General features: G+C 56.7%; 1 protein-coding gene across 6 annotated transcripts in view; it reads left to right on the top strand.

Moving 5' to 3' along the window:
• Positions 1-4821: 4821 nt before the first annotated feature.
• Positions 4822-23145, top strand: part of PTPRU (protein tyrosine phosphatase receptor type U) — a 56735-nt gene continuing 38411 nt past the window's right edge. For all 6 annotated transcript variants that reach the window (XM_064731840.1, XM_064731836.1, XM_064731839.1 and 3 more), the window contains exons 1-2: positions 4822-4965; positions 20094-20222. In XM_064731840.1, the coding sequence (XP_064587910.1) occupies positions 4893-4965; positions 20094-20222 (202 nt within the window). In that variant the 5' untranslated portion in view covers positions 4822-4892. The remainder of the gene's footprint in view (positions 4966-20093; positions 20223-23145) is intronic.

Here is a 23145-nt window from a genome sequence, read left to right as displayed (position 1 = left end):
AGATGGTATTCTGAAACAAGTCAAAATTTAAAGGGTTTTGGTGTGGTCAGTATGGAGATGCTTGCCCAGTGGTTTGGGGAGGACCAGTGGGTGCTGCAGCTGCATCCCTGGGCTCTGGGTTAAGGGCTCAGGGCAGCCCTACTCCCTCAACCTGCCATTCCACAGAGATATCTGAGAGCAAAAGAATCCTCCTGAAAGTACTGCTGGCTCCTAAGAATTCAAAGCCCCAAGTCCCATCTCTACCCCCAACCTGGGAGAAGCCATAAGATGTGATGTAGCCACACTGGCTGTGGTTGAGGCTGCTGTCACTGAGCACCCTGGAGCTGAAAACATTTCTCTCCTGAGTGGGAGGGATGGTTGCAGTGGAGACCATTTGCAATCACAGCAAGGCCTATATTTTTCCTGCAAATGACTGTACTTGAAAAGTGATTACTTCATTTTAACTCGATCGCTCCTGCAAGACCGTCGGGGGCTGATGGCACAGGGAGACAGGGCAGGGGACTGCAGGCTCATGCTGCCAGTGCTCAGGGTGGGAGGAGATGCTTGGGAAGGGTTAGGAGAAAGGATTCGCACCTCGGGAACGGAATGGAGCTTGTTCCTGATGGGTTGCCACTGGCTTCATCCCTGCAGCTGCATGGGGCAGTGCCATCTGTCCGTCCATCCTTCCTTCCTCACTGCTTCCCTTTGTCCCTCCTTTCCTCCCTCGGTGCAGGGTTAGTCCCAGACCACACATGATGGGTGCTGTGTCCCCTCCAAACACATCCTGTGTCCCTGTGTCCCAGTCAGTGCCAGGCAGGCCCCCCCCAGCTTGGGGAAGCAGTGGTGGGTCCTTGGCCAAACTTTCCTCCCTTTCAGCCCTGTCTGACAGATGGGATTGAGCTGGATGTGCTGGAGGGACAATTGTCAGTAACTGTCCTCATGCAGATCCCTGAGGACAATTTTTGCTTGTCCCCAAACCCAGTCACAACATGAATGCGCACCATCCACGTATTCCTCCCTGCATCCCTCCCCAGGCTCAGCTCCATCACCTCGGGAGACTCCCCCAAGCCCCTTCCCCAGGGAGGAGCCCCTGGGAGGTGCTGCCCACCTGCGCCGGGCCAGTGCCAGCCCTTGTTGGGGACGAGGAGCCTTTGTGGAGCCCCGTGTCCGTCCTGCTCATGCAGAATTGGTGCCGTGCCCGCAGTGCGCGGTGGCTCCTTGACCAGTCCGGCTGTTCGTCTCTGCCCGGTCATGCGTACGATGGCCTTGGGACAGCCCGCGCTCCAAAGGACGAGTCTGGACTCTTCAGATTTTCAGTCTTCGATATTGTTTATTATTTCTTATCTACAAGATTTTCTTTCAGCCTGACAGAGGTCTGACCAGCAAGGCAGCCAAGGGCACTCTGACCTCCCACTGGGCAGTCATCTATTTTTATACTAAAAATGACATACATCATATTTACCTTTATTTCCCAATACCTTTCACCCATATTAGCAAGTGCACCTTCACCAAGAACCAATCCCAAAGTGCCAACATCACCACAGAAAATGGATGACAAGAAGAAGAAAGAAGGACAAGACATGCCCTGATCCCTCCATCTTGTCTCCATAACCCCCCTTTACCATAATCTTAAAATCTATATTTCCACCCTGTGAATACTTAATTCTTACACCATTTATCCCCAAGTGACTCTCTTGTCCTCAAACAGGTGGCACATCCTGTGCAGGGTCAAAATCCAACCACCAAGCACTCCTGGCAACATTCCAGGATTTCCTGGCCCCCCAAGGGTTGTCTCGGTAACTCTGGACATGCAGAGTGATGTGCTGAGTTCCCACAGCTCCTGGTGCACTGATGATCCCGCTGGGGAAGCACGGGGGTGGCACCGATGGACCCCAGGGCTCCCCCGAGGAGGTGGCACCGATGGGCTGTGGGACTGTCGGAGCAGCACGGTGACCACAGGGAATGGGGAACAGTTCTGTTGGGATACGCTGGCTGCAACAAACCTCCCTTTTATTGTTTTTTGAAGTGATTGCTTTGGAAGTACAATTCAGGGGTTTAAAAGGTGGTGGAAAGCACAGCACAGTGCTCCAACAGGCTTGTGCAGCTTGAAAACTCCACGTTTCCTGGTTGATTTCCCCAGAATCCTGGGAATATTCTGCTTCTGCTTACCCTTGGCTGCATTTCCTCCATGAACATCTTCAGTTCAGCTCCTGGGTCAAGACCCCTCCAGATTCCTCCCCAGTCTGGGCAGAGACTATCCCCAGCTCATCCCTCAGCAGCTGCATCACCCAGCTCCTCTTCCCAGAAGGATTTGGGGGATTTTTCTCAAAAAATCTCCAGGGGGACCCTGCAAAGTGCCACCCTCAGCACCGTGCCAGCCTGCGCCGTGCCAGCCCTCTCCTGCCTTCGCTGCCACACATCTAAGCAGCTTAATTCCCTTATTGGGCATTATTTTAACAGGCTTTTAGTGTCACTGGGGAGAGGATTTGTCAGGATCACACTGTGCTCAGCGCGAGGCAACTTGGAGAGGAGTGTCCATCACCCTCTGCCCTCACCCCAGATGTGCTGTCCTGGTTGGGGGGGACACGGGACTGGTCTGGTTTGTCCCCAGATCCATGGGGACGGATGGATCCTGCAAGAAGTGTCACCATGGTGCTAACCTGCTGGGGGAGCTGCTGGGGGCAACTGGGAATGGAAGAGAAACGTTTTGTACCCCCATGGCACAGGCAGGGGTGACACCGGGGACACTGACAGGAGGAGTATTTGGGGTTGGCAGCTCTGAGGTGTGCTGAACCCCTGTCCCAGGGAGGAGGGGGCCAGGCGGGGGCTCTGCAGTGTGCCCAGGTCAGTGCAGTGTCCCCAAGGCTGTGTAGTGTCCCCAGGGCTGTGCAGTGCCATGTGTCAGTGCAGTGTCCCCAGGTAATGAAGCCAGCCCAACACGGAGAAGCAGCACAGCAGCATCCCTAGGGATGAGCTGAACTTGGATGGAGCTGGCGGGCAGTGCTGTCCTACTTCTGGGGCTGGGAGCTCCCCAGTGGCTTCGCCGGGCTCAGCAACCCCCAGACACCATCCCCCTGCCTCTGTCACCCTGCTGGATGCTGGCAACTGGCTGCTGTCCTTCAGGACAAGGCTGAATCATCGCAGGGTGATGCCAATGCCAGGGATTCTCCCTGTGTGATTTGGGGTAAGAAGTCCCAATATTTCCAGTGTTGTTCCCTCTGCTTTCCAAGTTTCCCTGTGCCCAGGCAGTTTCACACCCTGGAGCTGCAGCCAGGGCTAGGTGAACTAGGCATGGATCATACCAGAAAGCTGATGCAAAGTTCCCCTCCTCCTCACCTCAAACATTTGGGAAAACATTTTCCTCCAGAAATAGGGCTGGAGAGGATGTCAACAAACAAGGGGCCTTTCATCTCTGCTGGCACTGCCGGCAGGGACACCAGGGCTGCCAGTGCTCTGTGCCTGATCCTGTGCACTCGGCTGGGAAACGGACAGAGATTTTCCTCCTTTTCCGTCCTTCCAGGGTTTTCTCCTTTCTGCTCACTCTGAGTTAGACCCTGCACCTCCCCTCGCTGGGGGATGGTGACTTTGCTGGGTGTCTCTGGGGCTCAGGTGCCACTGCCGCTCCCACACAGCCGTGTCCGGCTTTCCCTGTCACCATGCTGCGGAGCCAAGCATCCTGTCCCTGTCCCTCAAGGACATCCAGGGGGGTTTCAGGGTCCGAGGACACCCTGCACAGGGCAGGAGGCTCTGTCCCCAGTGTCCAGTCCATAGGGTCTTGTCTCTGCCCCACAGCCTCGGACACAGCCCAGGGGTGATGGGGGCACTCGAGGGCTGGGGGAACCCACCCCAGAGTGGGTGTCACCATCACCTCCCAGGTCCCAGCCTCCTCCCAGCACCTGTCCCGCAACTGGAAACCCTGCAGGATCCACTCCCAGCTCGGTGGGCACCCTACAACTGGGACCCCTGAGGACACTCCCTGCATTTGGGGAGTCGTGGGGACCCTTGTGGAGGCAGGCCCCCCAAGCTGGGGACTATCCCTGCATCCCTGCACACCCCGAAAACCAGGGATCCCCCAGCCCCAGAGCCTGGCAGCCCCCTGCCCGCAGGGAACCCCTCTTTCCCCGCTCCGCTGCAACAGGAGACACCGCAGCAGCTCTGCAGGACCTCCCTGCAGCCGGGGCCCCCCGTGCTTTCTCCGCACCCTTGCGGGTCCTCCCGTGCCCCATCCCTCACGCAAGAGGCGCTCCCGGGCAGCCCCAGCCGCTCTCCCCCGGCACCGGAGACCTCCCCTCCCTTCAGCGTGCACCTTCCTCAGCCCGTAATTCCCGGGACCCCCACTCCCCGCCTTTGCCGGGACCTCCTCTCCCTCTGTCCCGGTACCGGATATTCCCCTCCTCCCACCCCCCGGTACAGGAGGCCCCCCCGCCCCTTACCCACGCACCGCCCCCCTCTCCCCTTAACTCCCGGGACCGCCCCTCTCCCCGCACCCCCCAGTACGAGAGAACCTCCTCCCTTAACCTAGCGCCGCCCGGGGTCCACAGCTCCCGGGACCCCTCCCCGGCTCTCCTCTCCCCCGGTACCAGGGAACCCCCCCCCAGGCGCCCCCGTAGCTCCCGGGACCGCCCCCGCCGCTGCTCCCAAACTTCCCCCGCAGCGGCACCGCTCGTGTCCGCCAGGGGGCGCCGCCGCCCCGCCCGCCGTTGCCGTTCCCGGTACCGGCGCCCCCCCCTCCCGCGCCCCCCCGCGGGCGGCGGTGACGTCACGGCGGGCGCGAGCCGCCGCCGCTGGTATTTGAGGCGCGGGGCGGGCACGGGGGCCCCGCTGCGCCCCCGCCGCGCCGGAACCGCGGGCGCGCAGCGGCGGCGGCGGCCACGGCCCCGCCGCCCCCCCTCGGTCCCGGCACCGGCCGCACCATGCGGAGCGCCCGGGCGCTGCTGCTCGCCCTCGCCCTGCGGGTCTACGCGCTGGACACCGAGACGCCCGCCGGTAGGAACGGAGCGCGGCATGTGCGCCGGGGAGAGGGGTCCTGCTCGCTCGGTGCGGTTCCGGGGCTCCACCGACCCCGGTGCGCGGGGGGTCCCGCCCGGCCCATCGCCACCTGTTCCCAGCGGAGGGTGTCCGAACCGCCTCGGGACCCCTGTCCTCCGTGAAACCACCAGAACCCCGCTTCCGTCCCCTCCGGGCACCGGTGTGGGGGCTCCTCTCGCCTGCGACCCCCCCCCCCCCCGCCACCGGGGGAAGTTTTCCCTGCCGGGAGTGCGGCGGCCGGGGGGTCTCGGCGGCGCCCCCCAGCCCCAGGATGCTCCGCCGAGCGCAGCCCCACGGTTCCCGCTCGCTGCCGGTACCGGGGCCGCCGTCCAACCCCCGCCTCCCGCCGCACCCCGGCAGGGAAAACTTCCCCCGGTGGCGGCGGGGGGAGCGCGGCGGGAGGAGCCCCCCGGCCGGTGCCCGGCGGGATCCCGGTGCTTTCACTGGCGGCTCCGGCGGGAAGCTGGGGACCCTCCGTAGGAACAGGTGGCGGCTCCGATCGCAACCTCCCGGCTCTCGTTTTGCTGGGGGGGTACCGGGACAGTTGTACGGAGATACGATCGATCGATTAATTTGATTAATTTATGTATTTTTAATTTTCCCTTCCTCCCCCGATCTACCCGTGCTGAGCCCTGCGCCCCCCGGGACCCCCGGGCAGGGGCTCGGGGAGAGCTGGTGCGGCGTGCGGGACGATGCCGACTGGCTCCCAGTCCCTTCGGGAGGCTGGAAATGGGGTTGGACGCTGCGGAGAATGGGAATTTGGGGCTCCCGAGGTGCTACCGGGGGCTGCCAGCGCTTTTTTGGGGAAACGGAGCCCCGGGAGTTGGTGCCTGACTCCAAGGGCTCCCTGGTGCTATTGCTCCCAGCTCCTGGGTGATGTTGATCACATTAAATACACATTAAAGGGTATTTTTGCCTAGTTCTTTGGTTTTTTACCTTTAAATCCAAGCTGTTCACCTGCACACAGTCCCTGTGGTGGTGCATTGATTTTGTTTTTTTGGGTAGTGGCATTTCTCCAAAGATTATAAATAGTGACACCCATCAGCAGAAAACAAGCGGCGGCTGACCCGTGCATGGGGGGTGGGGGGATGCGAAGCCGTTCAGGGTCCCCCGGCTCCTGCAGGGTGGGGGAGATGGGGAGGGAACGGGTTTGTATTTTGGGGGGAGAGGCTGTGTGCTGCTGCTCTGAGCTTCGGGGCCGAGCAGGGGGCAAAGGGGAAACTGAGGCATGGAGCTGATGGGGGCTGGTGGAGTAAGGGGCCTCTGCCCGCCCTGGTTTCAGAGGGGGATTTGGGGTTTGCTGCTCCCCAGCCCTGGTGCGTGGTGCTGTGCTGGCTCTCGGGGCTGAGCTGCTGGAGAGGCAGTGCTGGGGAAGCACCGGGGGCTGGGGTGGCTTTGTGGGGAGGGTCCCCTCCCAGGCAAACCCTTTTCCCTCGGTGGGGTCCCTTCCCTGCAGGACGGCGCTGGCGAAGGGCAGGATCGAGCCTGCTCCTGGAGTAAATCAGGAGTGCGTTTGCTCCATTTCCCTGGCAGATGCAGAGCAGGCTCAGCTCCGCAGTGGAGCTGAAGGGACTGGATCCAGCTGGAGGTGAGGGGTCTGCTGCCAGCCCCCTGCTCCACTGCAGCCTGCTTTTCACCTGGATCTGCTGTTTGATCCTGCTGATGTGGCTTGGCCGGCTGTGGGGAGGGTGCCCAGCTCATCCCTGGGGCTGCACGGTCGGCAAGGGCTAGGAAAAATATATTGAAGCCATTTGCACGTGCTCTGGGCCTCTGGGGAGGACACACTGCTTGTCTCGGTGGATATTTTCAGAAGATGAGGTTTTTTTAGCTGTGCCTTTGCGAAGAAGGGGCGTAGGTGCTCCCTTCTACAGGTGGGGGAAGTGAGGCACAGGGAGGAAGCAGGATGCCCTGGTTACAGCCCACCACGGCCTTAGGGCGTTCTTTGCTCCTTCCTGCAGCCCTCCAACTTCTTGTAGTTCATGAAGGTTTCACAGTGACTGAGCTGTCATTGCCGGCCCGTTGTGCTTGTCACGGAGGGGACTTGGGTGAGGTTGGGAGGCACTGGCTGACCCCCCAAACTGAGGGATGCGGGGGCTCGTGTGGTGTCGGCAGGCTGGGATGGGGACCTGTGCTTGGCACCAGCCTTTGGCAGCCCCGTCTCTCCTCCCTGGGCACTTTGCGGCAGGAGCCTTTCCCTGCTGGAAGCCCGTGGCCAGGAGCCGCCGGGGGCAGGAGGTTGTGCAGGCTCCGGTATTTCCCTCCGCTTCTTGCCTTCCCTGCCAGCAAAGGTGGATGTGGCACTTGGGGACGTGCTGCGGGCATGGCTGGGCATTCCCAACCCAAATGATTCCATGGTAAGGTGCACCTCTGCTTCTGTGTGTTGCACCCCAAGAACTCAGCGGTGAGCTGCTCAGGGGTCCCAGCCCGCGCTCCGGGGCTGTTTTCGGCGATGGGGACACGGCCGTGCTGCTGCGTGGCACTCCTGCCGGAATTATGCGGAAGCTGTTTGCGCTCGGCTCCGACTTCGTTTGCGGCAATTAAGCAAATAAAATATTTGGGTTTGCAGCTTCCACTTGGGAGGTTGGGACTGCCAGGGAGCGCTGGACTGGCGTTGGTGGCGGCTCCGGAGGCTCTCAGGCTGCTGGGGGAGGTGGCTGCCGGCTGGGGCCAGGCGGGGGACGGGGCCCCAGCGTCCCTGTCCCCGCGCGGAGGTGGCACGGGTGGCGCTGACCCGGCAGGGGGTGGCACGGGTGACACGGGTGACCTGAGCCCGGCGCGGCGGGGCCGGCCCGCTCGGGTCAATGGGAGCCGCCGAGCAGACGCCGCTCCCGGGGCGGGGATTGGGGTCGGCGGCGGGGCAGCCCCCGCCCGTTAACGGTCACGGGGGAGGGGATGAGCGGGGGATGCTCGGGGAAGGCGGGTCAGGAGCAGAGATGTCCCCGGCTGCTGCTGGGGGACAGGGTCAGTGCTCAGGTGCCTGATGCCGCTCTTCCAGCGCTTTTCCCGGTGTTTGTTTCCCTCCGCTTGGCTGGCTGTGTGCTCTCCGATGCCAATGCATTTTTGTTCTCCCCAGCCCGCCTTCACCAAGTGCATAAAATGTGCGAGAACCTTACATTTTCCTTGTCAGCTTGTTTCTGGCTTCGTGGGGTTTTTTTGTTTGGGGTTTTTTTTTTTTTTCCTCTTGCCTGTTCTGTCGTGCCAGGGAAGAAGCTCTTTCTCTTGTTTGCTCCTACGTGTGTTTTTAATGCCCTGAGAATGCCATGCCCTTTCCCAGAGCACCCAGACAGTGCAAACACCCTTGAGGCTTCTGTGTCGAGATGCTCCGGAAAATCCTGTTGACATGCCCGAGTGTGCCCAGGGCAGAGGTTTCTGGCTCCTGAGCCCTCGGCTCTCCAGTGTGTGCAGAGGGACACTGGAGTGTGGTGGATTTTTACCGTCCATGAGGCAGAAGCAGAATTTAGGGAGGCTCAGAGTGATGCTGATGCTCCTGGATGGACCTGTCCCTCTGGCTTTGGATCTGCAGCTCCATGGTACAGCCTGGCAATGTCTGGGTTTTTTCCTTCCCCATCGAGACTTGCAGTTGCATTTGTTTCATTTTTACCGTCTTCTTGTTCTAGAGCTCCTGTTTCCTGTTTTTCCTCTGGGTGCCTGGACCTGCCCTGGCCCCGGGAACAGGGATGCTGGTGAATCACCTCCTGGCCCGAAATGCACATTTTCCCCTTTGTTATCCAAACTAAGACAAACCAGCCCTATTCCATCTTCCTTGGGAGCTTTCCCAGAATAAAGTCTATTGGGATCAGGGCTCTGGGGGAGGAGGGACACCCCCTGGGAAACCAAGGCAGGTGTTTGTTGATGGCTTTAACCCCGTCCTGGCTGTGACCAACTCCTTGCTGCCTGTTGATGTTGGTTTTCCCTTGACTGCACCTGAGATGAACTTTTCCATCACTTCATCACCCAGTCCTTGCTCTGCAGAGAGGCTGGGAGCTCTGAGCATCCCAAAATGCCCCATAAGAATCTTCTCCTGGCTGCAGTCCCTCTGCAGGGCTTTGCTGCTTTGCTTTGGGCAGTCATGTGAGGGTTAAGCACAGGGAGCTGGAGGCAGAGGAAGGCGAATCCCTGCTGCATCTCTGGGAGCTGGGAGGTAGCACAGGCTCTAGAAAGAGAGAGCCTTATCACCATGGCCCTACCATCTGCCTGCTTAAACCTCCATAAATAAGCTTTTTAATAATCTATTATTAACATGCACTATAATTGTCTTATTAGACATGTCTGCAAACCTTTGGTTACTGCGTGATTAAATGTCAAGATTCCCAAACCTCTTCTCCCCCATGGCAGCTTGGGATTTGCTTTGCAGCATTCCTTTGATCCTGCTCTCTCATTCCAGCCTGGAGATCCCTCCTTGTACTTGGTGAAACTGAGACTTTCCCCTCTGGACAAGAAGGATTCCCAACAGTTAATCCCCTGAAGCTAATCGCTTCCTCGTTGGCAGCCTCAAAATAAATAGGTCCTGGAGATGGAGCTTTTCCTTTCCACTGCAGGTGGCCTGGAGGAGCTGCTGCTGCTTTTCCCCCTTTGTGCTGGGGTGGCTGTGGGTGGGTGATGGTGGGGAGGGGGTGCCAGCCTGTGTCTGCCTGCCTGGAGTGCTCCTGGGGATCTGCTCCTGTTTGCGGGTGAAGGGCGGCTCTGGGGAGTGCCTGTGGAGCTGGCAGCTGTCACCGGGACTTTCCTGGGTGTTCCTGGCCCTGGGAGCGGCAGGCTCTGCACCCTCTGCCTGGATCAAAAGCCAAAGTCCAGCTCTTCCAGCTGCTGGAAGGCAAAGGCAGAGGAGCCCTTTCCTGTGGAGCAGCCCTTTGCCCCTCCCTGCTGCCGGCACTGGGGCTCAAATGTCACTTGCCCTTTGCAGCTGTTATTTTATGTCTTTTTTTTAAACATCAAAAGTGTTGTTCCTGCTTGCTGGATGGTTGCTGGCTGCAGCTCATTCCCAGCTGCTTGTGTGCTGTTCCAAGTCCTGCCTGGGTGTCGCAGCCCAGCTCTGCAGCTCCTGCCTGGGCACTGCTGGGGGAGCATGCTTACTACGTGTTTAAGGGGCCCAGGCTTTGCACCCCAATTTCTCCCACCTGGAGAGGGAATCCAAGTGTGGATTGTGGCGAGCCAGCCTGGGGCTGGCCCTGTTTCCTGTCCCTGGATGCCTCTGCCAGACCCCAAATCGGGGTGCTGGGTCTATGCTGGCTGCAGGAGCAGACAGCAGAACTGCCCCTGTGCCATGGGGTGCTGAGGGCTGCAGGGGCTGTTCCTGGGGGTGCTGCTGGCTCCCACAGGAGCTGGGCTGCAGTGGGAATGCCGGGAATGCAATGCTCCTGCAGTTTGGGGCCCAGTGGGGTCTCCGTGAGTCACCTTGACTCCGTGTGACAGATTCACAGCTGGAAGAACCCTCTTGACTGGCTTTGGCCATAAATTTATTTCCTGACCTTCCTGCCTCCCAAAGTGCTGAAGATGTTGCGGAGCAGGAGGGGGACAAGGGAGGGTGCTTGGCCCCCTTTTGGCACTGGCTGACCCCAGTGTCCTGCAGCAGGGCTGGTGGGGGACTCTGGGCAGCCCTGTTGCTGAAGGCAGGGCAGGGATGTGCCTCCCCTGTTACCCGGGGGCCCTGGCTGGGGCTGGGAGAGCCCCTGTCCCTGACAGGGATGCAGTGGAGCAGAGCGTTGCACTGCAGCTGGGGAGTGGGAGTATGCTGCAGCTGGAGCAACTTCCTGAATATTTTTGTCGTACACAATTTTTTAATGCCTTTTTTTAAAATTGGGCTTGAAAAATCCTGTCAAATCACCCATGATAGGGTGGCTGTGCTGGCACAGCCCCCCCCAGCTCCCTGCAGCCATCCTGGACTGCCAGAGGGTCCATCCCTGCTCATTTCAGGGCTGTCCTGGTGCTGGGGAGCCCTAAATTGACCAATAACTGCTTTGGCTCCCTGGACTCTCCATGTGGATCCAACCTTTCCTGACATCGTTAAGTTAATCAGGATTGTGGCTGGGATGGAGAGGCAGGAGATGCTGTGAGGATGAGGGACAGGGACATCAATGACCTGATGAGTCTTAACGAGGCCACTGTCCCCACGGCCCTGCTCAGGACGCAAGCCCTGGTGAGCCCTGGGCGTTGGAGCTGTGTGCTGCTTTGTGCTGGAGGCCTTCAGCCTAATTAGCCCAGCTGGCCAAGCCAAGGAGCCCGTGTGGCTGCGGCCCCTCAGCTGGGGGGCCCACCAGCTGGGGCAGCTCCCCAGAGCAGGATGTCACCAGGGGCGAGGGGTGGCCAGTCCGGAAGAGGAGATGCATCACTCACCGTGGCCCAGCTGCTCCCCCAGAGCGTGAGGCTTGACTTTGGGGTGCTGCCCGAGGGATCTTGCTGCTGTCCTGACAGGAGGTGTGGGAATGGCTTTTCTCCTGAGGGGATGGAACATTGTGGCCACTTGCTTAGGGAGAGGGATGGGCTACAGCAAACTGCATTCCTTAACTTGGATGGATTTGGAGGTGTCTATGGAGCTTCTGTGGTTTTGGGGGCGCTCTGTAGGGCTCCTCAGGGTGCAGCCCCTCTCTGTCCTGTGCTGTGTGACCCTGGAGCCTTGGGTTCCTCCAACAGCTGTGATGGGAACAGCAGCAATTTTCAGGGCTGGTCAGGAAGTCCAGGCAGATCCATGCAAGGATGTGTCTCCTTCAAAGTCCTTCCCTGCTGCTGGCAGCCCCACACACCCTTGGGTGCCAGGTCCTCATTCCCTGCCAGCACATCCTGCCTGTTAGCAGAGGTATGCTGACACCCTGGGTAATTATATAATAAATGCTCTTTCCTTAATTACCTGGTGCTTCAATGTGGTTCATTGAATTAGCACAGGTGGGTGATCCTGGGCACCCCTGGCGCCTCAAAGTCCTCACTGGGACATCTGGTTCTGTGGTTATGGTGTCAATGGGGCACCTGCCTCTTCCCCCTGTGGAGGTGGGTGCTGGAGCTTTCCAGGGTATTTTTGGGGAAGGAGCAGCTTGGGAGTGACTTTGGAAGCCTCTCAATGCCAGGGCAGCCTCTGAGCTCTTCCTGTGGTGCAGGTTCAGCCGCTGCTCTTCTGGGGCTCTTCCCAAGGACTCTCTTATTTTTGTTATTATTTCTTCTTATTTTTACTGTCTTTTCATCTGTCTGCTGAGTGATAATATCCCATTGATTTTCTGCAGCCAGCAACCAACCTGCTTTCTCTGGATTATAACAATATTAAACTAAAGCGCTGCATCTCCTCATTGGGTTATTTTTCTTTATAGCAGCTGAACTTTTTATTTAGTCTCTCACCCAAGCTCCTGTCTGGGGACCTGCTGGCTCTGAATGACATTTCTCTGTCTGAGAGGCTGTGTCCTGCCTTCCTTGCCATGGGATGGTGGCTGGTTGGGGATGGGAGGTGGGCTCTGTCTGGGGCAGGATGTGGGAGTGCTGGGTATTGGGGTTTCATGGTTCTCCCATGGGGTTGCAGGGTGTTGTGTGCACTTCTGAAACTGCAGGGACTCTCCAGTTATTCCTGCACACCTAGTGCAATCCCAGAGTTTTTGCTGGAATGAGTTGAGGGCTCTCCAGGTCAGCATAGGTGGATGCCCAAGCCAGCACTGACGGGGGTGGCTGAGCCAAATTCATGGACTGAAGGGTGCCTGGCGTGGTCCAGCGTGTCCCCAGAGCTGTGACAGACCTGCTGGGCACACGGCTCCCTGTGATTGCTCCCACGAGGGCTCCTGCCTTTAACCTGCATGCCACAGCAGAGGTTCAGCCCAGTCCTGCCACTGTGGATGGCTGTGCCCATGTCACACGGTGTCACCTTCCAGCCCTGCCTCAGCCAGCCCACCCTGCTGCTCCTGGCTCTGAACAAGGAAGGAGGAGGAGGATGGTGGCCTGGATTTTGCATGGTACTGAGCCTTATTCCTCTTCTCCCCACATTTATCCCACCTAGGGCTGGCTGGGATGCTGTGGCCCTGTCCCGTCCCTGCTGGGGCCGAGGGCTCCCCGGCTCCGTTCCCTGCCCTGCAATGCCATCAGTGACCCTTGGAGCTGCCTCCAAGGCCCTCCCAGCGCTGGCACAGGCTCCATCCCCGGAGCTCCTGCATCCATCACTGCAGAGATGCGGGACCTGCTGTGGGAGGGGAGGCTGAGGGGTGCCCCCTTCTTATCCCCTGCAGAATGGGGTTGGTTTGGGAAACTTGCTCTTTCCCATGATTTCTGCAGCTGATGTTGGAGTCCCCCAGGGCTTTGGTATGGTACTGATGTGACCTAGGGCAGCTGCTTTTCCAGCCTGAATTCCTGCCGTGGGAGCATCTCTGTGTCCTCAGGTGTCCCCTGAAAGCAGCGTGTGCCCCTTGGGGCTCATGGGCCTGGTCTCTCTGGGTCCCTGGCATGAGGAGTGGATGGTCCTCAGCAGACACCTGGGGGACCTGATAGTAATAAAGGAGCGAGGGGGAGAAATGAGCATTATTTCCCCTGCCTTTTCTAGTTTATTTTAACTTGTTCCCATTTTTTTCCCTGAGGTGTCACACAGCTCTGCCGCCCGTGAGCTGTAATTGCACCGGGTGTGATCAATAATGGCAGGATGGAGGTTTCCAAAGGTTTCCTGCCTTGTTTTTTTCCCATGCAGTCCACCAGGCAGCACTGATGATGTTAATTAAGTGATGGTTCATTATTAAAGCACTTGTGCAGTGGGTTAGTGGCCTCCTGGCTGTTCAGCTCGAGGGTGTTTTTGTGCTGCAGGACCTCTCTTGAGCAGGGTTCAAGTGACAGAGTGATGCTGATCCTTCCTTGGGAACAGCACTCGCTCTGGACATGGAGGTGAAGCCTCCTGGGCTGTGTCCCCCAGCATCCCCAGAGCAGCCAGGGAGGTGCACTCCGGGGAGATTCCGGGTGCTGCCTGCAGCAGGGTGGTGCAGCACCCCGGCCCCAGGAGTGCTGATCTCTCTGCAGCTAAGGGCATATGGAGCTGCAGTTGGCAGCTGGGTTTGCCCCAAGGAATGATTCTGGCAAGATTAATTATTCCCCCTTTGCTTTTGAATGCATTTTCACCATGCAGTGATGTATGGCACACTTGGTCCTTGCCCAAGCACAAGCCATCCCTGTGGCATTGCAAAGCCTTTGGAGTTGTATTTTCCCAGTTGTATTTGCTTCAAAATGCCTGTAATGAATCCAGATTTGCCAATTCTCCCCATCCCTGGGGTTCCTTGGAGGCTGCTGGGACTGAGTACTCGCTGTGGGAAGTTTGACAACTCCTTGGGGACCTGCAGGTAAAAGCCATAAAGAGTCTTTACCAGTCAAGAATTAAAAAAGAAAGGAAAAAAGGAGATTTGTCTTCTGTAGTTGCTGGCAGATGGATATTGTTCTCTAGTCCTGTGTGTTCCAAACACTGAGGTTATCAGGCATAAGTGACTTATTATGCAAATCCTCCGTCTTAATATCTGGCTGCTCTCTCCCTGGAATTGCATTGGCCAAACCCCACACGTTCCTGGAGCTGCTAATGTTTACACATTAGCTTCTCTGGCTAATATACAAGGCTTCAAGTTGCAAATTGATGTTTCTTACAGCTGAGCAAATTATTTTTCTATTAAATACAATATTTAAAATGATTTGGAGAACCAAAACAAACTACTGGTGAGAATTCTAATGGAGCTGCTTTCCATATTCTTCCAATCAGCTTTTATCAGGGCTGAGAAATCAGTGATATTTCTCCTAAAAGTGTCTCTTGGCAGAAGTGGGGAGCAGAGGAGCAGGGACGGGGTTTGTCATCATCTCCGGGGTGTGATGCACAGAAATACTTTTAATGTTGTGCCAGTGCCCCAGGCCCTCTGCATGCGCCAAGTGCAGCTACAGAGGGATTCAGCTCCCCTCTGCTTGGGCTGGAAGAGGTTTTCCCAGTGAAATCCTGGGGTGTTCGGGCTTGGCCATGGAGCTGTTGGTGTACAGTGTGGCAGGGCTCCCCATCAGTATGAGATGTTGGGGTGCTGGCACACAGGACCTCTCCCTGTCTGGATTTTCCCACTGAGCTGGATTCCTCAGTGCCAAAGAGCCCCTGTAACATCCCACCCCTGGGAATCGGAGCCCCCTGCAGATGGAAATGGTCCTGGATCCCTTACCCTCGCTTGGGAGCTGTGGGGTGCTGTGTACCGGATCTCACTGGCTGAGAAGTGCATCTGATTTTAGATGAGGTGCAGAGTGTGCTCCCTGTGCCCCGTGTGTGCCGGCACCCAGAGGGAAGCAGCTCCTGGCGTTTCCTTCCCGGGGCACGTTCCCGTGGGAGTGTGCCAAGGAAAGCACCTTAAATAGCAGCTGGGAGCTGGGAGGTGGAAGGCTGGCTCTGCTCGGAGTGCTGGGAGGAATGGCACCTTGGTGGGATCTGCTGGAACTGTGGTTCTGTATCACACCCAGCTCCCTGGGCTTGCTGCCATCCCTGGGGTGATCCCGGGCTGCCAGTCCTCTGGGACTGCACCACATCCCCTCTGTGCCTCGGTTTCCCCATTTACAGCAGCTCATTGACCATGTATCCTGTGTGAAGAGCTTCATCCTTTGGTGCAGGCAAAGAGCATCTTCCTCACGTGCGTTTAAGAGGAGAGGTCTTGGGCATGATAATTTGGGGGTGTGCAACTGCAAAGCCTCCAGCTCCATTCCTTCTCCTGGCAGGCAATGAAAACTTTGGATTTGATGGCAGGAGAGCTCTGTTCATCCCCTGCCACATCTTGCTAGGTCAGATGATGGTTTCACTCTGCAGGGTGTTTGCACTTGACTGCCAGGGCAGCATGTCATGTGTCCTGTGCGTACCTGAATCCTCCCCATTTCCTGCTGGGAATTACTTGGGGTGGAGGACTGGAGCTGCTGGATAAGGCCAGGGATAAAAAAAATTATAATTATTTTGACTCTGAAATATGACCAGCATTATTTCCCCTGGCTGGTGCCTATGCCATGGGGTGCTGTGGCTTGTGCTCCCAAGATGCTGCACCCCAGAGATGCTGATCCATGGAGCTGATCCAGTCCTGGCTAAGCCAGGGTAGGAGCAAAATGGGCTTTTTCCCATCAGGACTGGGTGTCCTGGGTGGCTGCACTGTATTTTACTAGCCTGTCCCCCTTTTGGGACATTATTGGTGTTTTGTTCCCATCAGATGATACCCTAGAGGGTCTTGGGTGGGGGAGAGCACAATCCTGCTGTTCCGGATGGTGCCGGGCTGTGATCCCAATCCCGGATGGTGCTGGGCTGCCCTTTGGCAGAGGAGCCTTTTCAAGGCTGCTCAGTAGAAGGCAGGAGAAGACACGGATTGTGTCCCATGGTGCAGGAGGTTAAACAGGAAGGGTTTAAGTGTGTAATTAACTTGGAAGCGAGAGCAGTGCAGACTCTGTGGATGAAAGAGCGTGGGGTGGGCTGTAGGCAGGCGGCCACGTTCCTCGGTGGCCACGGAGAATTAATTAGATGCTGTCCTTTGTACTTGGCTGTTTGGTCTTTCTTTTCCTCCCTTTTCTTTGTGAATCACTAGTCCCTCCCCTCCCCAGATTTCCTCCTCTTCATCCCTGTAGAGGGGGATGCTGGGTGGCAGTGGTTCCCAAGGGATGCTGAGTGGCAGTGGTGTCCTTCTCCCTGCTGAATCCATTAAGCCATCTCCTTTTCTTTCTTTTTAAGAATTTTTAGTCTATCTGGTGTTTAACCCTCATGTTGGTTCCCATGCCTCTGCTCTCTCAGTGAGCCCTGGTGCTGTAGTGGTACCTAAGGGGATGCTGAGCCTATTACCAGACTTCTTGACAAACCCCTCCAGACACCTTTTTTTGCTTTCTTTCAAGCGATTTTGCTTCATCTGGTGTTTAACCTCTACACTGTGCCTGTCCCTCTGCTCCCTTCCACCTGGGCATGTGGTGGATCCATGGAGGTGGCAGCAGTACCTGGAGGCTGGTCCCCATCTCCATAGCAAATCTCTCAAACCACCTCTTATCTCTTTTTTAAAAATAATTCTGGTCCATCTGGTGTTAAGCCCCCGTGTTGGTGCTCATCCATTTCTGCCCTCTGCCCAGGAAGGTGTGATGCTCTGGGGTGTTTAGTGGGGCCTGTCTCATCCTTGGCACAGGCAGCCTCGTGTGCATGGGGCAGGCTGTGTGTTGGGGGTGATTTAGGCAGCTCTGGGGTGTTCAGGCTGTGTCTGGGACACGTCCCACCCTCGGTGGCAGACCCAGCTCCCTGCAGTATTTTTAGCTGCTGTTGCATTGGGATCGCACCTCCCGCGCTCACTGCCTTCACCTCGGCGCCCGGAGCTGCTGTCACCCTGGCCTGGGGCCAGCTCAGGGGGCTCCTTGCTTCCTTTTTAGGATGTATCCATACCTGGAGCAGTCTCACCCGGCTCCCACAGTCCTTGTCCTGCTGCCCTTGGGATGGAATAACCCTCCCACTGCTGCAGGTGGATATTTTGGGTTGCAGCTTCCCTGCCCTCCTTGCAAACGTTGTGATGGAACATTAATTTTTTGCAGGTTGCTCTGAGTTTCCCCTCTCTGACTTTCCACAGTTGCTGGAGCACCTCTAGTCACCCCTTGTGGAGTTGGGCTGTTGGCATTTAATTGCTCAGGTGTTAATTTTTATGCCCTTAATCTTGTGATGAGGAGGAGAGTCTGCTGGAGGTCGAGCTTCTCCCAGCCCTGTCCTTGGCTGGGGAGAGATGTTGCCAGAAGCATCCCCTAACTCATGGAAACCAAGGTTCTGTGAAGCCCCTTTGGCTTTTTTCCCTGTGTGTACAAATCATGGACAAATTAGTCAGGGAAATGGAGTGGCCAGTGGAACTGCCTTTGTTTTGTGCCGTGGATGGGAGGGAAGGCTCGTGCCGGGAAAAGCCTTGGCAGTAAACCTGTCTGAGGAGGGAGATGGATCAGCTTGGCCAGCACATATCTGCTCTGTAATTGCATTTTAAACTTCTGCAGCCTGGGCATCATCTCGTGGGTGGCTGAGGATGCAGGTGTGGGGTGATGGAACTGTGGGTTGGTGGCAGTGGCTGTGCTGGAGATGACAGCAGGATTTGGCTGGGGGGCTGCAGTCCACGAGGAGGAGTAGGGTACATATCTCATTATGTTTTCAGAGGCTGGGAATAGTTTATTGGGGGTGAAGGAATCACTTTTCCTTGGGAAATTGGGCTCTGCCAGACTGAAACGTTGTTTGACTCTGCTCTGGTTTATCAGGCCAAAAAAAATCCCCCAAGAACAAATTTCTGCCTCCCAGAATATCCTGCTCAGTAGATCTTGGAAAGAAACACTTGGGCCTTTTTTTCTTTTAAATCACTTGGCACTTAGTCTCTGACAGTGTTTTATTTTGAAATTTATTTTATTTCCCTTCCTTCCTGGAAAATTTTGACAGATTTGTGCTTTTCCTCCTGTTAGAAAGTGCAGCCAAGTTCCAGACTCTAGAATCCAACACGTCTCGTGGCGAGAGCTGAGGAGCAGGGGCTGCGGTGCGGGGGCACATCCGCACGTGGGCTGGGCAGACGCTCCATTTCGGGAAGGGCTTTAAGAAAGCTGTGATGTCTCAGTGCCTCCAGACATATGAATAGGAGAGAATTTGCTTACAGGTTTTTAAAAAGAAGTTTCTTAAGGCTCTGAGAGGAAAAAACAGTTGGTGACGGAGCTGGAATGTGCCCTCGTGCTTTAAAAAATGAGTGCAAAGGGGCGAAAAAAGCCACAAATGCCTCTTGTATATAAAAGAGCTGGGAATTGAAATTTCCTGAGCATCTTATGGGCTTTTTTCCCAGTGTTTGGACTCGTGTTTGACTAAATGTTGCATCCAAGCATCCCTGAGCACAGGGAGGCACAACCCGTGCCAGCAGCAAGGCCATTAACTGCCAAATCCCCAGGTGGCGGGAGGGGGGGATTACTGATGTAATTTGGGATAAAATAGGAAGAAAACAGCAGAAATAATCCCTTGGCCCAGGTCTGTTTTCCTGCTGGTGCATTGGGGGATGTTTGCTGTTGTTCATTCCGCTTGCTCAGGGCTCCCGGGGCCCCTGGTGAGCCCGGCCCCGTTAATTAGCGCTGTGCCCCGGTCCCTTAATCGTGGCTTTAATGGGACAATGGGGCAGTGTGAGCCACAGCCCCCGGTGGCCCCACGGCAAAGCCGACCTGAGCTCCAGGGTTGGCTGGATGGGGGATGATGGGAGGGCTGGATGGGGGAGCTGGAATGTGGGATCGCGGGAGGGGCTGGATGTGGGACAGGGGGCTCTCTCTGTGTCACCTCCCGTGGGAACAAGTGGCCTTGTGGCATTTGCTGCTCTTCTCCGTGCTCAGCTGAGCGTGCTGTGCACCAAGGAGGTGCTGTGTAAACACTCTCAGACCCCCAAGACATAAATCTGTAATAAAATATGGCTGCAAAAAGGGCTCAGCAGTGCCAAGGGGGGCTCAGGGCTGCATTTGGGGTTGGGGGTCCTGGCTCAGAACTGCCACACTCACATCAGGCCACGGAGAGACCCCCCGGGGGCCCAAGCCACAGGTGGAGAGTTGGGGTCAAAGCACAAATTTTGTGTGGCCACCACAGCCAAATGATATTTCTTGGGGGAAACCTCTTGTGCTACCAAGCCCTGAGAAGCCGAGCTGGGAGCTGCATCCTGCTCCTGCTGTGAGAGCCTCCCTGGGACCTGCCGGCCTGTGTCACTGGTGAGGCTGCACAGGAGCTGGGGGGGCCTGGTGGCACCCAGGGGCAGAGCCCTGCTCGCAGTGCCCTTGGGGAGTGCCTGCAGTCCCCTCCTGGTGGGGCATTCCAGGGGCATCACCCCCTCCTGGTGGGGCATCACCCTGTCCTGGTGGGGCATTCTAGGGACATCACCGTGTCCTGGTGGGGCATCACCCTATCCTGGTGGGGCATCACCCTGTCCTGGTGGGGCATTCCAGGGGCACAGCCCTGTCCTGGTGGAGCATCACCCTGTCCTGGTGGGGTGTTCCAGGGGCATCACCCTGTCCTGGTGGGGCATCACCCTGTCCTGGTGGGGCATTCCAGGGGCATCACCCCCTCCTGCTGGGATTCTGGGGAGAGAGCAGCCGCTCTGGGAGCTCAGGGGCTGACGGGTCTGTCCCCACAGCTGGCTGCACCTTCGAGGAGGACAGTGAGCCCAACCAGTGTGAGTACAGCCAGGGCGAGGACGATGACTTCGACTGGGAGCTCCTGCGCAGTTACCTGATGCCTCACCTGGTGCCTGAGCTGCCTCACGGTGAGTGCCAGGGTCCCCCTGGGCCCTCTGTCCCTACCCTCCCTTTGTGTCCTGTCCCCCAGGGCTGGACTGTGTGATTCCTCCTGGTTTATTTCCTGCAGTGTTTTAGACTTGGCTTTGGCCTGCTTATGTGGGAAATGGGGGAAAAAACCTGTTTCTGCCATTTTCAAGTGTGGGGAAGGGCTTGTTAGTTGGAGGCATCTCTAAAGTCTTGGGAATGGTAAGGAAGAAAATTAAAATGGACTTAAAAAAATCTCATTGGTTTAGAACTGTTCTGTGTTATTTTCTGGGTCCATGTCCTCTCTGCTGGCCAGGCTGGGGGAGCAGACCCGGCCAGGCAGCTGTGAGGAGCTCCCCTCTCCAGGAGGATGGTGTGGGTGCATCTGGGGACTCTGCTCGCTCCCTGCTCTGGACTCTCTCCTGCTGTGACCCCCCCTGAGTTGTCTCTGAGCCCATTTGCTCAGTGAGGTTCACTGGACTTGGGATGCTCCTTGTTTTTGGGACTGCTGGCTCCTGCCTGATCCTGAATGGCCAGTCCTGTGCTGGGGATGGGCAGAAAAAGAGGAGCGCTTGTTTGGAGCTCAACAGTAAAAATCACCTTTTCTGTTTATTAGAATGTCACCTACTTTATAGGAAACTCTCTACTGTTCCATCAACCTGCCTCCAGCTGTTTGTCTTGGGCTTTGTTCATGCCAGGGGTTAATTTGGCTTTTCCCCCTCCACTAACTCTGCTCTGCCATTACCTTTTCCCATCACCTTCTCCTTCCATCCTGTCCCTCCTGGCATGTCCTGGGTACAGGGCAAGGGCAGGGATCTGCTGGCACATCCCTGATCCTCCCTGGATGATTTTTCCAAGTAATTGCTTTAAACTGAGCTACCCTAATTGGTGTGTGTCCAGGGGGTTTCCTGGGGAAAGCAGAGCTGGGGCTTGAGGTGACTCATGATGGAGTGTCTGAAACTTGTAATTAGTTGAGTTTTCTGCTCAGTATTCAGCTGTAATTTAAAATCTGCCATGAACTGCCTGAGTTGAAAGCCTGGGGGCTTGCAGGGGGCTGGAAGGTTGGGTGGAATGGGGCTTCTCTCCCTGCTTGAGGAAAAAACTGTGGCTCAGCAGGAGATGGGGCCTTAAAGGAACACAAAAGAGTTTAAGGAATAAACTCCAGGATTGATGGGGAAGTGGGTGTGACATCTCGGGTTGGAGGATGTGAGCATTGCAGTGTCACCCCAGGAAGAGGATTCCTGTCCCTGGAGCTCCCCTCAGACCAGGTAATGCTGTTTCCTCATGATCATGGGGCACCAGGGGGTGCAGGGACCCCGTTTTTGGGTGGTTTTACCCTGTTTTGGATGGGGAGCTGTGCATGAGGCTCTTGCAGCTCCCTCACCCTCACCCCCTTGGTCCTTGCAGCAGCTCAGGGGATCAGAAGGATTTCACAGTGCCAGGGCCTCTCCAGGGAGCACTTTCCAAAGGAGTCTCGTGGTCTCAGATTAAAATGAGTTTTTATTGGAGATCAGCCAGTTTCAAGGAGTGTAGGATTTATTGGAGTGGGTGCTGGCTGCTGGCCACCTGCTGCTACCTTGCCATCCTACTCTCTTCTTGCTTTCTTGTTTGGTTTAGGATTTTCCCCCCCCTTCTCTTGACTTGTCTCTCTTTCACCTAAATATGATGGATGGGTCTCTCCCATGTTGCAATCGTGATTTTTTTTTTTTGTCTCTTTATTGTTCCCTTTTTGAAGGAGCAGCTGCAGGAAGCTGGGTCAGGCAGGTGTGAGCTTGTAATCCCAGACTGGTTTGAGGTGGAAGGGACCTTAAAACTCATCCAGTTCTACCCCCTGCCATGGGCAGGGACACCTTCCCCTGCCCCAGGGTGCTCCAAGCTCCAACCAGCCTGGCCTTGGGCACTGCCAGGGCTCCAGGGGCAGCCACAGCTGCTCTGGCAATTCCAGCCCAGCCCCTGCCCACCCTGCCAGGGAACAATTCCCAATTGCCAAGATCCCATCCAGCCCTGCCCTCTGGCACTGGGAGCCATTCCCTGGCTCCTGTCCCTCCATCCTTGTCCCCAGTCCCTCTGCAGCTCTCCTCTTTTGGTACTGAAAGAGGCTCTAAGGTCCCTCACTCAAAATATTAAACCAACATATTTGTGGGTGTTTTTTTCCCCTCAAATGTGCTTTTTCCTAGATTTTCCTTCCAAATTCACTGACGTGAGGACACCCTTTGTGCATAGGAGCTTCTCAGTGCATGGAACTGCTGTGTCCCTGCACAACCCAATCCCTGTGCTGGGGGGACTGAGTTGTTGTCCCCATCCAAGGAGCTGCTCCTTCAGCTCTCAGCTCCAGCACTGCTTCCCAATCAGCTCCTGCTGCAATCCATAAAACCCTTGAACAAGGAAGCCTGGTGGTTTGCTCCCTTGGGGATAGCTGCAGTTTGTCCAAGGACCCTGTGGTGGTGGGAGGTCAGCCCTTGGTGCTGGGGCTGCTGTGGGAGACGCTCAACACAGAATGGGGAGTGAGGGGTTCCCTGGTTCCCGTGCTGGCTGTGACACAGAGCAGGATCCGGCTCACGTCAGCTTTGTGTTCCAGCGGGAATTCCTGGAGGCAGATGCTGCAGAGCTCAGACCTGCTCCCCTGGCACCTCTTGTCTGGCACTGCCGCCCTCTCCCTGTCATCCTGCCTGCCTTTCCTGCCTTCTAATAGCTCTTGGAAGTTGGTTTTTTTTTTTAATTTATTTTTATCTCTCAGTGATTTTGTAGGAGGAAAAACGTATTGAGACAGGGAAGTGGGGGCAATGAGTTCTTCCCTCTGCTTCTTTCAGGGCTGTTTGGGTTTTTCCTGGAGGGATGCAGTGGCAGGCAGAACCCTTGGGATGGGCAGCATGATGGGAAGAGCTGCCCCTTCCCATGGGCAATCAGGGCTTCAGCTGGCCCTGG

The sequence above is a fragment of the Zonotrichia leucophrys genome, chromosome 23 (genome assembly GCF_028769735.1).
Source record: "Zonotrichia leucophrys gambelii isolate GWCS_2022_RI chromosome 23, RI_Zleu_2.0, whole genome shotgun sequence".
Lineage (NCBI taxonomy): Eukaryota > Metazoa > Chordata > Aves > Passeriformes > Passerellidae > Zonotrichia > Zonotrichia leucophrys.
This window is presented reverse-complemented; position numbering and strand designations above follow the sequence as displayed.